This window comes from Saccoglossus kowalevskii, chromosome 4, assembly GCF_978046115.1.
Source record: "Saccoglossus kowalevskii chromosome 4, keSacKowa6.1, whole genome shotgun sequence".
Taxonomy (NCBI): domain Eukaryota; kingdom Metazoa; phylum Hemichordata; class Enteropneusta; family Harrimaniidae; genus Saccoglossus; species Saccoglossus kowalevskii.
The window spans coordinates 15,310,916-15,327,287 of NC_140644.1; the positions used below are offsets into that span (position 1 = coordinate 15,310,916).

At 35.3% G+C, this 16,372-nt stretch overlaps 1 protein-coding gene across 1 annotated transcript; it reads left to right on the forward strand.

Annotated features, from left to right (window-relative positions):
* The first annotated feature begins 7 nt into the window (after positions 1 to 7).
* On the forward strand, positions 8 to 7,345 carry LOC146746644 (uncharacterized). Its single transcript, XM_085498261.1, has one exon. The coding sequence runs from the start codon at positions 8 to 10 to the stop codon at positions 7,343 to 7,345; it is 7,338 nt and encodes a 2,445-aa protein (XP_085354387.1).
* The last annotated feature ends 9,027 nt before the right edge of the window (positions 7,346 to 16,372 follow it).

Genomic DNA, 16,372 nt, shown 5'->3' on the forward strand with positions numbered 1-16,372 from the left:
TAAGTTCATGCTAAAAACTTCAGTACAAGGAAGTTTTCATCAAGGTCATCATCAATTTCTAGATAACAGTGGAAAACAGTGTGTTGCAAATAGCTTAGTTTCTATGATATTCAGTCAAATCAAATATGTAGATTCATGGGAATCGGAAGATTTGGATATAATACTGCAAACTGGTAATGAATTGTATGGTTTTTTACAACAGTCTACAACTGTTAATTCAGAACTGTTATTAGTGACAGAATTACCACAAACAGTTGATTTATTTGACACCCAGTTTACTTTGAGTGTTGGTGACTCATTATTTGGTATTATTGGTGAAGGTGATTATGAGAACACATTTCTTACACCATTTGACAATGCTCTTGATATATCATTAACTGAATATAATTCATGCTTTGTTATATTTGGCGGAGCAGCATTTGCTGTGATCAAGAATGATGGATTTTATTGGATCTTTGATTCACATTCAAGAAATTCCAAAGGCATGGTAGCACCTGATGGATTAAGCATAGTAATCAAGTTCAGTAGTATTGAGATGGTGTATAAACATTGTTGTGATCTTGCTGTATCCATGCATGTGCATGAAAATGAACAGTTTGAAGTTACGGGTATAAATGTTAATGCTGAAAAGTGTCATTTTATTGACAGTGAAACTCAGTCAGATAATGAAGTGGAGTTAGTTGAATCAGATCATACACCTTTTTTATATAAACCCTTGTCCTCTGAGATGTGTCAAATATTGTGTACTGAACTTAGTTTACAAAATGAAAGAGAAAGATTTGGGTTTCATACTGAAAATTTTGAAATGGGTGAACCATGCAAAACCAAATCTATCCAAGGGGATGGTAATTGTTTTTTCCGGGCATTGTCATATGTACTATCTGGAAGTGAGGCTAACCACATGCAAATCAGATTTGCCATTGTAAATCATCTAAAGAAGAATAACCCTGTATTTTACCCATTTTTAAGACCAGGCCACGAGTCTGTTGATGATTACATTATAGCATCTGGTATGCAATATGCTCAAACATGGGCAACAGAAGTTGAGATACTTGGAGCTGCTGATCTATTAAGAACAGATATTTGTACATTTAGCAGAGGTAAATGGATTAAATACTCCAACTATCAGCTTAACAAGAGTGTATCCAATAATGGAAAAGCAATATACTTAAAACACGCCATGGAAATACATTATGAAGTGGTTGAATGTGTCAAGCATGCTGGTAATGTGTTGTGTGACTGCTCCCAGAGCAATATTATAGAACAAGACAGGGTGTCAAAATTTGGAATGAAGAAAAGACGCCTAGAAAGCACAGAAACTGATATTGGAACAACAATGAAATTATTTAAAAATGATAGCAATATAGAGTCAGATGATGTACCAAATACTCTAACTAAACCAGCAAAAATTACACGTTCTCGGGGCAGACGTGCCTATCTTAAATGTTTGAAAGAATATGTTCAAAGAAAACAAAGTGCTAAACAAACTGGGCAGCATGTGGGTAAAAAACGTAAACTAGAGAAAGAGCGAGAGCGATATCACAATGATGACACTTTTTGCCAAAGGAAAAAAAAGAACATAATTCAACATTATGCAAATAATAAGACTCGCAAAGAAGCTTTGAAGACGAGAAGCATTACAAAATATAAATATGACGAAATGCACAGGGAGTCTATAAAAACTAGAAGCATTAGCAAATATAAACAAAATGAATTACACAGGGATTCTGTGAAATCTAGAAGCATTACTAAATATAAACATGATGAATTACACAGGGAGTCTGTGAAATCTAGAAGCATTACTAAATATAAAGATAATGAATTACACAGAGAATCTGTTAAGGCAAGAAGCAAAGTGAAATATGAAGAGAATGACATACATAGGGAAGTTTGGAAGACAAGGAGTAGAGCAAAATATAAATATAATCCGTCGCATAGAGAAGCTGTGAAGGCAAGGAGTACTACAAAATATAAAAAGAATGAACAGCATAGAAAAGATGTTTTAAATAGAACACCCACCAAAAGATTAATAGAATCAAATAATAAACAATATTTTAGAAATGTATTGGATATGTTTAGAAATGAAATTGCCCATGGTCCAGATTTTGTCTGTACAGTTTGCCATCGGCGACTTTTCAGAAATCAAGTTATTCATTGTAAAAAAGAGGTGTACACCAAAAAAGGTGGGAATGTTGCATTAATTGCAGATAAGTGTATTACTGAAGATTATCTACACAAATGTAGCAGTGTGTGTTCTAGTGATAGTGAATGTTTATATTTGAAAAATGGACAGTGTAAATTATGGATTTGTTTTACTTGTCAAAGGAAAATTCTGAGTGGTAAAATTCCATGTGAAGCAGTTACCAACAATCTTAATCTGAAGCCTATTCCAGATGAATTAAAATGCTTAAACTCTCTGGAACAACATTTGGTGGCATTGCACATTCCTTTTATGAAAATGTTGGCTTTACCAAAAGGTGGACAGAATGGTGTTCATGGACCTGTTGTATGTGTCCCTTCTAGCATTGATAAAGCTACATCCATTTTACCAAGATGTGAATCAGATGACCAAATGATAAAAGTAAAACTGAAGCGGAAACTAACATACAAGGGCCATTATCAGTATCACTTTGTAAATGAGGCTCATATAAAGAATGCATTAGTATATCTTCAGAAGAACAATAAATGGTATAGCAATGTTTGTTTTAACAAAGATTGGGTTAATCCTTTAGCAAAAATTGAAGGAGAAATTGAAACACCAGAAAACGAGGATAGTGCCTCAAAACATTCTGAAGAAAAAAATAGAGATTTTGAGGACAATGAAGAAGAAAAAGATGGATTACTTTTAGACACATGTCTTCAACCAGTAGATATCGGACCCGAAGTACTTGATCAACCTTCTGATGAAATATCTTGTATTGCCCCTGCTGAAGGAAATAGTCCAGTTAAAATGTTAATGGATGAAGGCAATGAAGCAAAGTCTTTTCCTGTATTGTATCCTGAAGGATCACCAACATTTCATGACATACGCAGTGAAAAAATAACATTGTCAAGATACCTGCATACTCGTTTGATGAATGCAGATGGTAGATTTGCCAAAAATACAGATTTTATATTTTATGCCCAGTATTTGTCAGAAGTACAACAAGTTGTCTCAAATGTGTCTATTGCCTTACGCAAAGGTTCTGGTAAAGCAGTTGGTCAATCTGTAACAGCTGCAACTTTAACAAATTCACAGTCATTGACTGACATTCTTAAGCACAATGAGGGATACAAGTTTTTGAAACCCATTCGTGGAACACCACCTTTTTGGCAAAGTGCACAGAAAGATTTATTTGCAATGTTAAGACAGCTTGGTATACCTACATGGTTTTGTTCATTTTCATCAGCTGACACAAGATGGCCTGAAATAATTGAATGTATTCTTCGAGAAGTAGGTGATACACGAAGTTTTGAAGATCTTGATTGGTCTGAAAAATGTGCTGTATTAAGAAACAATCCTGTAACTGCAGCTCGAATGTTTGAACACAGATTCCACTTATTTTTGAAACAGGTAATTATGTCACCTGCAGCACCTATTGGCGAAATAGTAGATTATTTTTACCGTGTTGAATTTCAGCAACGTGGTTCTCCTCATACACATTGTCTTTTTTGGGTAAAGAATGCACCAATTATTGATAAAGATGATGACGAAGAAGTAGCAACTTTCGTGGATAAATATGTCACTTGTGAAATGCCATCTCCGGAACAAGATGAAGAACTTAATGAGATTGTGAATAGTGTACAAAAACACAGTACACGACATTCAAAAACTTGCAGAAAACTTGGTACTACTTGTAGATTTAATTTCCCACGTCCACCTTCAGGAAAAACCTTTATTGCTCGAACTGATGCAGAAAAAGCTAAGGACAAAGAAGAAAAAACAACTGAAACTGATAATGTCATACAGGATTATGTTGATAGTGAAACAGAATATCAAGAAACAGACCAAGAAAATGAGATGACTAAAGATACAGCCACGGCAATTCTGACAAAAATTTGGAATATACTACTGAATTCTGAAAAGAACTTCTCATCTGTTTCATCCTTGTTTGCTTACATTGAATTAACCCAAGAAATCTTTGAGACAGCATGTAGCGTGTTGACAAAAAAAACAAGCATAGTTTTAAAACGACAACCTTCTGATGTTTGGGTAAATCAATATAACAAAGATCTTCTGAGATGTTGGAATGCAAATATGGACATACAATATATTGTAGATGCCTACAGTTGTGTTGTGTACATTATTAGCTACATTTCAAAAGCGGAACGAGAAATGGGATTGTTGTTAGATCATGCACAGAGGGAAGCATCAAAAGAAGGTAATATGGATGCAAAACTTGCAATGAAAAAAATTGGAGGTGTATATCTTCACAACCGTGAGTTGAGTGCTCAGGAAGCTGTATACAGAGTTTGTAATTTGAGGTTAAAAGAATGCTCAAGAAAAGTACAATTTATTCCTACAGGCGATACTCCAATTAAAATGAGTCTTCCACTAGCAATTTTAAAGAACATGAGTAAAGGCGGAGATCTCAACAATGAAAACATCTGGATGACAAGTATGCTTGATCGTTATAAGAATAGACCAAATGAAATTAATACCATGTGTCTTGCAAGTTTTGCTTCTGAATACAGAATTGTACCTACGTCAGAGGTAGAAAGAAAAAGAAATATTGATAACAATAAAGTTATTAAACTTAATAATGGTCTAGGTTATATGCAAAAGAGAACAAGAACTGATCCTGCAGTTGTCAGATATGCAAGATTTTCAGCAACTAAGGAACCAGAGAAGCATTATCAAAGTATATTGCAACTTTTTCTGCCATACAGAGCTGAATGCCAGTTGAAACCTAAACCTAAATTCAATTCATTTGAAGAGTTTTATCAAACTGGTGCTGTGAAATATAAGAACAATTGGCCCGAAAGTGTAAAATCTATAGTTGACAGAAATAAAGCAATGTTTGAGAAAGATGTTGATGTTATTGATGCAGCTGAGCAAATGCTTGAGTCATGCCCTCTTTTAGAAGATGCATGGGCACAAATTCACCCAGAATCTGAGAAGGAAAGATTAGAATGCTTAGAATCAGCTAGTACGAATTCGATATCTAATGAATCAGAAAGTGAAGATTCAATTCCAGACTTGTTGCACAAAGATAAAAAAGAAGTTTGTAAAGAAGTATATAATCAGTGTGGAATGTCCAAAAATGAGGCTAAAATATTGATGAGATCACTTAATGATAAACAGCGTGATATATTCTACACTGTTCGACAATGGTGTTTAGATAAAGCTAATGGCAAGAATGTTGCACCATTTCACATGTTCTTAAGTGGAGGAGCAGGAACAGGAAAATCCCATGTTATCAAGGCTGTGTATTTTGAGGCTTCAAGAATTCTTGCTCGTATTCTACCAAATCCAGATGATATTTCTGTTCTGTTGACAGCACCGACTGGTGTAGCTGCGTTCAACATAAATGCAACCACTGTCCATAGTACTTTCTCAATAGCAGTTGATGCCAAATTGCCATATCAACCACTAGGACAAGATACATTAACCACCATTCGTTCCAAACTTAGTAGTCTGCAGATTCTTATTATTGATGAAATTTCAATGGTTGACAAGAAGTTGCTTTGTTATATACATGGGAGATTAAGGCAAATCAAACAGACTGGTGACTATTCACCATTTGGAAATGTTTCTGTGATTGCTGTAGGCGATTTTTATCAATTACCACCTGTAAAAGGAAAGGCTTTATATGTTAGTAGCGAAGGTATGGATCTGTGGAATGATTATTTCGCCATTGCTGAATTAACAGATGTAGTAAGGCAGCAAGATCAACAGTTTGCTGAGGCATTAAATAGCGTCAGAACACGAAGAAAATCTGATGAATTACCAGCAAGTGTTGTGAACATGTTTCGTCTGTGTGAAACTGGTGAAGAGTACATTGGTATGCATATATTTGCAACAAATAAAGATGTGGATCTATGTAATATAAACATGCTTCGTGCAACATGTTCAAACCCCATATGTATTAATGCTCAAGACTTTTATAGAAATACTAAAACTAAAAAACTAGAACAGAGAGAGAGGAACTATGTCAAAGTCTACAATACAAACTTAGCAAAGACGGTTACTTTGGCTATAAATGCTCGTGTGATGTTAATTAAAAACATTGATGTATCTGATGGTCTAGTAAATGGTGTTTTTGGCAAAATTTCACATATTTCCTTTGAAGACAATAACATATTTCCATCCTGTATATATGTAGTGTTTGATAACGTGAAGGTTGGTACTAAACTACGCAGTAAATCTGGAAGCTTCTCTGTATCATCACCAAATAGCACACCTATAAAGCCATCAGAGGACAGAGTAAACAATGGCGGAGGCATTAGAAGACAATATCCATTAAGCCTAGCTTATGCATGCACTATACACAAAGTACAAGGATTAACAGTAGAGAAAGCTGTAGTATCATTAAATAAAATATTTTCTCCGGGGCAAGCTTATGTAGCTTTGAGTAGAGTTAAGACATTAGATGGCCTTATTATTCAAGATTTCAAGGAATCGAGTATGTATTGCAATGAAAAGATTGAATCAGCTCTATTAAGCATGCCAACATACTTGACGTCAAAATCAGTGTCAGACAGGGTTTGCCAATGTACTATCTTGCTACACAATGTTGAAGAATTATTGTCTCATTTTGAAGACATCAAATGCGATAAAAGACTTGTTAATGTTGATTTTATGTGTTTGACAGAAACCTGGCTACTGGATGGGAAACTATATAGTGAATTGGAATTAAACAATTTTGATTTTCACCACAAACCACGGTCATTATCTTATGATACATCTAATGAGATAACATCAGATTTGAAACAACAGGCACATGGAGGTGTAGCAGTTTATTCTAGCATTCATAAAGATACTGAATTCCTCAAGCTACATGTGTCTAACTTGGAGTACTTAGCTTTTTATGTGAAAGATGTACGTGTGTCAATAGCTGTTATATATAGACCGCGGTCATATAGAGCTGATGTGTTTAGAGAAAACCTATTGTGTCTGGTTAGTGAAATGAGTAAAATATCTGCAAGTAACATTATTATTGGTGATTTCAACGAAAATATACTCGTGTCTTCCAGTGTGCAGAACATTTTGGAAAAGCAAGGATTCAAACAATGTGTAGCCTTACCAACTACAGAAAGTGGAACGTTGATTGACCATGTATACATTAAAAACGCTGTCATTCTTAATGTTGAAGTTATACAAACATATTATGGGTTTCATGATGCTGTGATTATTCGGTTCTGAAAGTATCATTAATTTGGTACACTCAATCTAGATTTATTATTATTGAAATTTCTACCTTGATTTCCTACCTTCATATAGATGTCAACATTGCTACAACTGGAATGCTAGAATCACACTTAAGTGATAAATCTATTATAGGGAAAAAATATTCCAATGTATATAGATATTAAAACTCTCCCTACTTGTACTACGCGAATAGCATTCCTGGGCGTGAAAGTAAAACTAAGGGACACGCCCACCCACCCCACTCCACTTCACTCATTATAGGATTGGGAGGGGGGCACTTATTGACATGGATATTTCGCTAACTTATTTTCTTATAACAAAAAATAAATTTGATTGTTTTTTAACAGATGAGATAGTTGCAGTTACGTGGCATTTGTTTATTTATCTATTTTATGTTAAATTGTTTTGCTGATCAATGTAATGATGTTGACCACCATAATGTCATTGTTTACACGTGCTTAGTATAGATCGTTATGCAAGATATATAATGTAATTAAGGACTTTGAATATAGAACCTATATTATGAGGTCTAATAATTTCAGCAGAGCAGTAACGTAATTGCAACTTTACTTTATTCACACAATATCGGTCAAGTGCCCCCCTCCCAATAAAAAAAATTAATTTATCGATACTACTCAAAACAATTTAGGGAACACCTTGCTTCTGACATTATATATTGTTTAATGTTATGTAACTGTTATATTGGCACAACCTTGCATGTTTGGTTTGGGTTCCAATATAGGAAAATTAAATGTAGCAATCATAAACCTGCTCGAAATGCATGTTATGTTGTCACACATTCTACAAGCATGACACCACGTCATTAATAATTTGAGCATGGAAGTGTACGAATAATAACTGTGACACCTACATGTATATGTGTCAAAGCTTTTCAACAGCTCAGAAATGACTAAGGTTAAGCCACCCATTTGTGACAACTTTAGATGAGAGTGATACAATCTTGTCGCAGGTTTTAACAGCCGAACTATGGCCATCAATTTCAAATTCAGCGCCTTTGGAACATTAATCATACCAAGCCAAGTCAATGATCTCATAGATGATGTGATTGAAATATCATGTCATACAAGCTGGTGAACACTTCATCGATGCCACAGTAGGATAGCATGATCACTTAATGTGATGACAGCATTATGATACAAGTTGATTAACGTCCCCCTCTCTCCATAACCGAATTACATCAAACATTTGAGCCTGCTGTAAACCGAGCCACACTATGCACTTGATGTCACATATTGTCTATGTCAATACTGGACAAAACATTCTAATTGAATCGACTTGGCATTCATCTAATATAGACCCAATTAACTATTCATAGTATTTACTGTCATGGTATGGATAGAGGCACTAAAGGCAGACTAGATTTTTCAGTAGAGGTACTATTCTCTTTGTTTGAGAAGATTTTGGAACAGGAACAAATCCCGGCAGAGTGGAAAGAGGGCCATCTTATCAAAATTCCAAAGAAGGGAGACCTCAGTCAGTATTCCAACTACAGAGGGGTCACAGTACCAGGAAAAGGTCTTCAATAGGATTATCCTTGAAAGATTGAAAGGACCGGTTGACCAACAACTACGTGACCACCAGGCAGGCTTCCGTAAAGACAGATCATGTACTGATCACATTGCTACACTGAGGATCATAGTTGAACAGTCCATAAAGTGGAACTCCACCCTGTACATCAATTTTGTGGACTATCTGAAAGCTTTTGACGGTGTAGACAGAGAGTCACTTTGGAAGCTGCTTAGACACTATGAAGTTTGTCAGAATGATCTGAAACTCATACGAGGAAATGACATGCAGGGTGGTACATGGAGGAAAACTGACAGATAGCTTTGAAGTGAAGACAGGTGTGAGACAAGGCTTCCCACTCTCACCATTTTTATTCCTGCTGATCATTGACTCGATAATGAAGAAAGTGACAAATGACAAAAATGGTATCCAGTGGACACTATGGACACAGCTTGAAGACCTGGAATTCGCTGATGACATTGCCCTCCTGTCCCATAACCACAAGCACAACTTTTGCCAAATTTGGTCTAATCATCCACCAAGGTAAGACAAAGGTCATGAAAGTGAATATCCGATCCCGATCAGAATAAGTGATACACCTCTTGACGAGGTGGAGTCCTTCACTTACCTTGGCAGTGTTGTGGATAAACAGGGCAGGACGGATGCTGATGTCAAATTGGCAAAGCAAGAGCTGCATTCCTCCAACTAAGGAACATTTGGAACTCCAGAACTATAGGAAGACACACCAAGCTTCGTTTGTTTATACAAATGTAAAGTCTGTCCTGTTATATGGAGCAGAAACCTGGCGTACCACAAAGGCAACAACGCACAAAGTACAGACCTTTGTAAACAGATGCCTGCAGACAATCCTAAAAATTCATTGGCCGGATAAGATCAGCCACCTTGAGCTCTGGAAGCAAACTAGGCAGCCTCCCATGGAGGAAGAGATCTTGCGGAGGAGATGGAGTTGGATTGGCCACATTTTGCATAAGCAACCATCCAACATCCACAAGGAAAACGGGAACATGGAAGGCCAAAAAACACCTGGCTGAGGGACCTAAACAGTGATGTTAGGCGCTCAAGATCCACCTAGGTACAGCTTGAGACTGCAGAACAGGGCCGCACATGCTGAGAACTGTCATCGATGGCTTATGTTCCAGGAGGGGCGACAGACCAAAGTGAAGTGAAGTGATGCATAAACTGTTCATATTATCGTGCATGTGTTGTACATTGTTGTGTCACCAATTATAATACATTCATTATTATAATGTTCATTCCCGTAAAATATGCTATCATAACATGCATTTTGATCTGATTTATTGTAGTTGTAACTGGAAAAAAAGAAATCACGCTTGAATCGGGCTATTATGGTGTCTCCTAAACTATTTTGAGTAGTTCAGTTAATGAAATAGGATTTTGTTATCCTCTTTCTGGGTTGTAAATTATATCTTATTTCTTTTAGCCGAATTATTATCAAAAATACAGAATCTATTTAGGTAATATAAACGAAATATTAATATGGTTAGAACAATTTCTTCAAAGCAACGAAATGTAAAGATTGATTTTTAATCCGGTAGCCTTGTTGTTTCTCAATGTTATGTTAAACATATTTTGCAGAAGTAAGCCGAGCATGCGTTCTCTGAATTTGTGTACTCATATTTGCCATATATATTATGAATATGTAACCATATATTATATATTTAGTGAAGAACTAGGAGCGTCTATTATAATCAGTGTATATTATAGTCACTGTCAGTCAAAAACATTTGTGCTTATGTATACACTTTATGACATCAGAACGTTAAAAACATGAAATCAGACAACACGTGATAGACATAGTTATCTAAGACAGACAATGAATACCGCATCATCTGCGTTGTATTGATTTTATAATCATGTAACTGTTGTGATATATTCTAATGTTGTTCAATATAAATGATTTTACTATTACTGTAATTTTCAATTACTTATTGAAAACCACTGTTTCTTTTTGTTTCACATTATGAACTTAGCTAACGAACTCTTTACTGATATATAATGTCATTTGCTTATTTACATGACTGTATTATATATATCCAAAACCACATGTAATAGTTTTTGTACATATTGTTATTAATGTTGCCAAAATAAATGACTCATTTTTTAAATAACAAAACTACGTGATTTACTCAGTTATATGTTAAGGAATCTTTGAAGCAAATGTTTCTTATATTACTGTACCCTGGCTTGACAAACACATGCATGTGAGGATTAGAACAATGAATGCATGACACACTTATGCCAAAAGATGCATATTCATACCAAAAACTGTTCAGGATATTATAATTGGGCATATTTGATGAACCACATAACCATATCCATCTAATCAGTTTCCCGCATATTGTGCCATATTTTTTTCAATCTCCCTTCTCTATCTACAATAGTTCTCATAACATTAGGTTCAGGCATACTACTGTTGACTAACATGTTTGCAATCAAATCAAACAGATGCAAATGTATCTATATGTCCATTGGGAATGACAGTCCTCATTCTGTTACACTTTTGGATAATACAAATAATTATTTTCGTTATTTTGTATATCATCGTTAATAAAAGTACATTCGAGACGTTATGAATATACAAGTTTAAAATATGCTAAAATTTGTATAAATAGTATTTCATTCATATGCTGTAGGGCATTTCTAATTGACAATAAATTACATGGAGGTCGTATGCTGCATGTCGTACCAATAGTTTTAGGAAGCTTTGTTGTTTTAACTGAATTCAAAATGGCAGACAATACATGGATTTGATTTCATAGGAATATGAAAACGTAATGCAAGGATTCCACATACCGAATTTTGTATCAGTCTGGCAAATAGTTCATGAATTATAGCGTAATTTCACTTTTTACTAAATCCAAGATGGCTGCCAAAGGAAGCCATTTTTCAAAAAATCTGCTTCAGTAACTTTCTAGAGGTATCAACATAGATACTATATGCTAAATAGATTGTCAAACAAGCAAGCAGTTTTTAAGAAGATAATTTTTTGTGGTTTTTTGCATTTTTTTATAATTCAAGATGGCCGCCAAAACCACTTAAATCATGGAAAATATTTTCATGAACACATAATCATCTTATTGATCGGATGTTGTATGCCAACTTTGGTGTCAATCTGGCAAATTGTTCATGAGTTATAACGTACTTTCACTTTTTACTAAATCCAAGATGGCTGCCAAAGGGAGCCATTTTTCAAAAATCGGCTTCAGTAACTTTGTAGAGCTATCAACAGAGATACTATATGCTAAATTGATTGTCAAACAAGCAAGCAGTTTTTAAGAAGATAATTTGTTGAGGTTTTTTGCATTTTTGGATAAATTCAAGATGGCCACCAAAACCATTTGAATCATGGGAAATATTTTCATTAACATGTAACCATCTCATTGACGGGATGTTGTATGCCAACTTTGGTATCAATCTGGCAAATTGTTCATGAGTTGTAGTGTACTTTCACTTTTTACTAAATCCAAGATGGCTGCCAAAGGAAGCCATTTTTCAAAAATCTGCTTCAGTTACTTTGTAGAGCAATCAACAGAGATAATATATGCTGAATTGATTGTCAAACAAGCAAGCAGTTTTTAAGAACATAATTTTTTGAGCTTTTTTGCTTTATTTAAAAAAATTCAAGATGGCCGCCAAAACCACTTGAATCATGGGAAATATTTTCATGAACACATGATCACCTTATTGAACAGATGTTTTATGCCAACTTTGGTTTCAATCTGGCAAATTGTTCATGAGTTATAGCGTACTTTCACTTTTGACTAAATCCAAGATGGCTGCCAAATGAAGCCATTTTTCAAAAATCTGCTTCAGCAACTTTGTAGAGCTATGGCCATAGGTACTGCAATGCAAATTTCTAATCACATGAATGAGCCATTTTTAAGAAGAAGATTTTAAAAGTTTTTTGTCATTTTTCACAAAATCCAATATGGCGGCCAAGGTCACATGACCGCTAAAGATTTTATTGCTGATATTTGCTAGACATGAGCCAATGATGCCACACAAAAAAACCGGAAGTTCCTAGACCCTCAGAAAGTGGTGCAATTGAGCACTTCCGGTTTGTGTTCTACCTAAGATGGCGGCCAGGTCATGTGACCTACATGGCTGGTTTTGGGGTATGCACCACAACTCATGGCCCTTCATCAGCATGCAAAATGCCTCATCAATCGCAGCATTATTTTGTAAGTTACAGCGCTTAAAAAAAATGGCGGAATAATAATAATAATAATAAGAATAATAAACATAGCAATTACAATAGGGTTTCGCCCCATAGGGCTCGAAACCCTAATAATAAACATAGCAATTACAATAGGGTTTCGACCCATCTGGGCTCGAAACCCTAAATATAGCTGCATAGCAGCGATGACGGGTTTCGAGCCTGCGTGGCTCATGACAAATTGCACTTGCTCGATGTGATTATTTGACGAACGTTTCATGTCTAGAATGCAAGATAGCAGACAAACTACACAACATATGGATTTGATTTCACAGGAATATGATAAACTTAATGCAAGGACAAATAGTTCATGAGTTATAGAACTTTTTCTCTTTTACTAAATCCAAGATGGCTGCCAAAGGAAGCCATTTTTAAAAATCTACTTCAGTAACTTTGTAGAGCTATCAACAGAGATACTATATGCTGAATTTCTTTTCAAACAAGGAAGCAGTTTTTAACAAGATAATTTTTTGAGGTTTTTTGAATTTTTGTGATAAATTCAACATGGCCGCCAAAACCACTTGAATCATGGGAAATATTTCCATGAACACATAATCATCTCATTGAGCGGATGTTGTATGCCAAGTTTTGTTTAAATCTGGCAAATCGTTCATAAGTTATAGTGTACTTTCACTTTTTACTAAATCCAAGATGGCTGCCAAAAGAAGCCATTTTTCGAAAATCTGCTACAGTAACTTTGTAGAGCTATCAACAGAGATACTATATGCTAAATTGATTGTCAAACAAACAAGCAGTTTTTAAGAAGATAATTTTTTGAGGTTTTTTGCAATTTTTTGATAAATTCAATATGGCCGCCAAAACCACTTGAATCATGGGAAATATTTTTATGAACACATAATCATCTTATTGAAGGGATGTTGTATGCCAACTTTGGTTTAAATCTGGCAAATTGTTCATAAGTTATAGCGTACTTTCACTTTTTACTAAATCCAAGATGGCTGCCAAAGGAAGCCATTTTTCGAAAATCTGCTCCAGTCACTTTGTAGGGCTAAGCCCATAGGTGCTGCAAAGCAAATGTATAATCACATGAATGAGCCATTTTTGAGAAGAAGATTTTAAAATTTTTTTGTTAATTTTCGGAAAATCCAATATGGCGGCCAAGGTCACATGACCGCTAAAGATTTTATTGCTGATATTTGCTAGACATGAGCCAATGATGCCACACAAAAAAACCGGAAGTTCCTAGACCCTCAGAAAGTGGTGCAATTGAGCACTTCCGGTTTGTGTTCTACCTAACATGGCGGCCAGGTCATGTGACCTACATAGCTGTTTTTTGAGTATGCACCACAACTCATGGCCCTTTATCAGCATGCAAAATAGCAAATAAATTGCAGCATTATTTTTCAAGTTACAGTGCTTAGAAAAAACGGCGGAAAAATAATAAGAATAAATATAGCTGCATAGCAGCGATGACGGGTTTCGAGCCTGCGTGGCTCATGACAAATTGCACTTGCTCGATGTGATTATTTGACGAACGTTTCATGTCTAGAATGCAAGATAGCAGACAAACTACACAACATATGGATTTGATTTCACAGGAATATGATAAACTTAATGCAAGGACAAATAGTTCATGAGTTATAGAACTTTTTCTCTTTTACTAAATCCAAGATGGCTGCCAAAGGAAGCCATTTTTAAAAATCTACTTCAGTAACTTTGTAGAGCTATCAACAGAGATACTATAAGCTAAATTGCTTTTCAAACAAGCAAGCAGTTTTTAACAAGATATTTTTTGAGGTTTTTTGAATTTTTGTGATAAATTCAACATGGCCGCCAAAACCACTTGAATCATGGGAAATATTTCCATGAACACATAATCATCTCATTGAGCAGATGTTGTATGCCAAGTTTTGTTTAAATCTGGCAAATTGTTCATAAGTTATAGCGTGCTTTCACGTTTTAATAAATCCAAGATGGCTGCCAAAGGAAGCCATTTTTCGAAAATCTGCTTCAGTAACTTTGTAGAGCTATCGACAGAGATACTATATGCTGAATTGCTTTTCAAACAAGGAAGCAGTTTTTAACAAGATAATTTTTTGAGGTTTTTTGAATTTTTGTGATAAATTCAACATGGCCGCCAAAACCACTTGAATCATGGGAAATATTTCCATGAACACATAATCATCTCATTGAGCGGATGTTGTATGCCAAGTTTTGTTTAAATCTGGCAAATCGTTCATAAGTTATAGTGTACTTTCACTTTTTACTAAATCCAAGATGGCTGCCAAAAGAAGCCATTTTTCGAAAATCTGCTACAGTAACTTTGTAGAGCTATCAACAGAGATACTATATGCTAAATTGATTGTCAAACAAACAAGCAGTTTTTAAGAAGATAATTTTTTGAGGTTTTTTGCAATTTTTTGATAAATTCAATATGGCCGCCAAAACCACTTGAATCATGGGAAATATTTTTATGAACACATAATCATCTTATTGAAGGGATGTTGTATGCCAACTTTGGTTTAAATCTGGCAAATTGTTCATAAGTTATAGCGTACTTTCACTTTTTACTAAATCCAAGATGGCTGCCAAAGGAAGCCATTTTTCAAAAATCTGCTTCAGTCACTTTGTAGGGCTATGCCCATAGGTGCTGCAAAGCAAATGTATAATCACATGAAAGAGCCATTTTTGAGAAGAAGATTTTAAAAGTTTTTTGTTAATTTTCGGAAAATCCAATATGGCGGCCAAGGTCACATGACCGCTAAAGATTTTATTGCTGATATTTGCTAGACATGAGCCAATGATGCCACACAAAAAAACCGGAAGTTCCTAGACCCTCAGAAAGTGGTGCAATTGAGCACTTCCGGTTTGTGTTCTACCTAACATGGCGGCCAGGTCATGTGACCTACATAGCTGTTTTTTGAGTATGCACCACAACTCATGGCCCTTTATCAGCATGCAAAATAGCAAATAAATTGCAGCATTATTTTTCAAGTTACAGTGCTTAGAAAAAACGGCGGAAAAATAATAAGAATAAATATAGCTGCATAGCAGCGATGACGGGTTTCGAGCCTGCGTGGCTCATGACAAATTGCACTTGCTCGATGTGATTATTTGACGAACGTTTCATGTCTAGAATGCAAGATAGCAGACAAACTACACAACATATGGATTTGATTTCACAGGAATATGATAAACTTAATGCAAGGACAAATAGTTCATGAGTTATAGAACTTTTTCTCTTTTACTAAATCCAAGATGGCTGCCAAAGGAAG

Coding starts and splice junctions, on each gene's coding strand:
- LOC146746644 (XM_085498261.1), top strand. CDS start 8: ATGCTAAAAACTTCAGTACAAGGAAGTTTTCATCAAGGTCATCATCAA.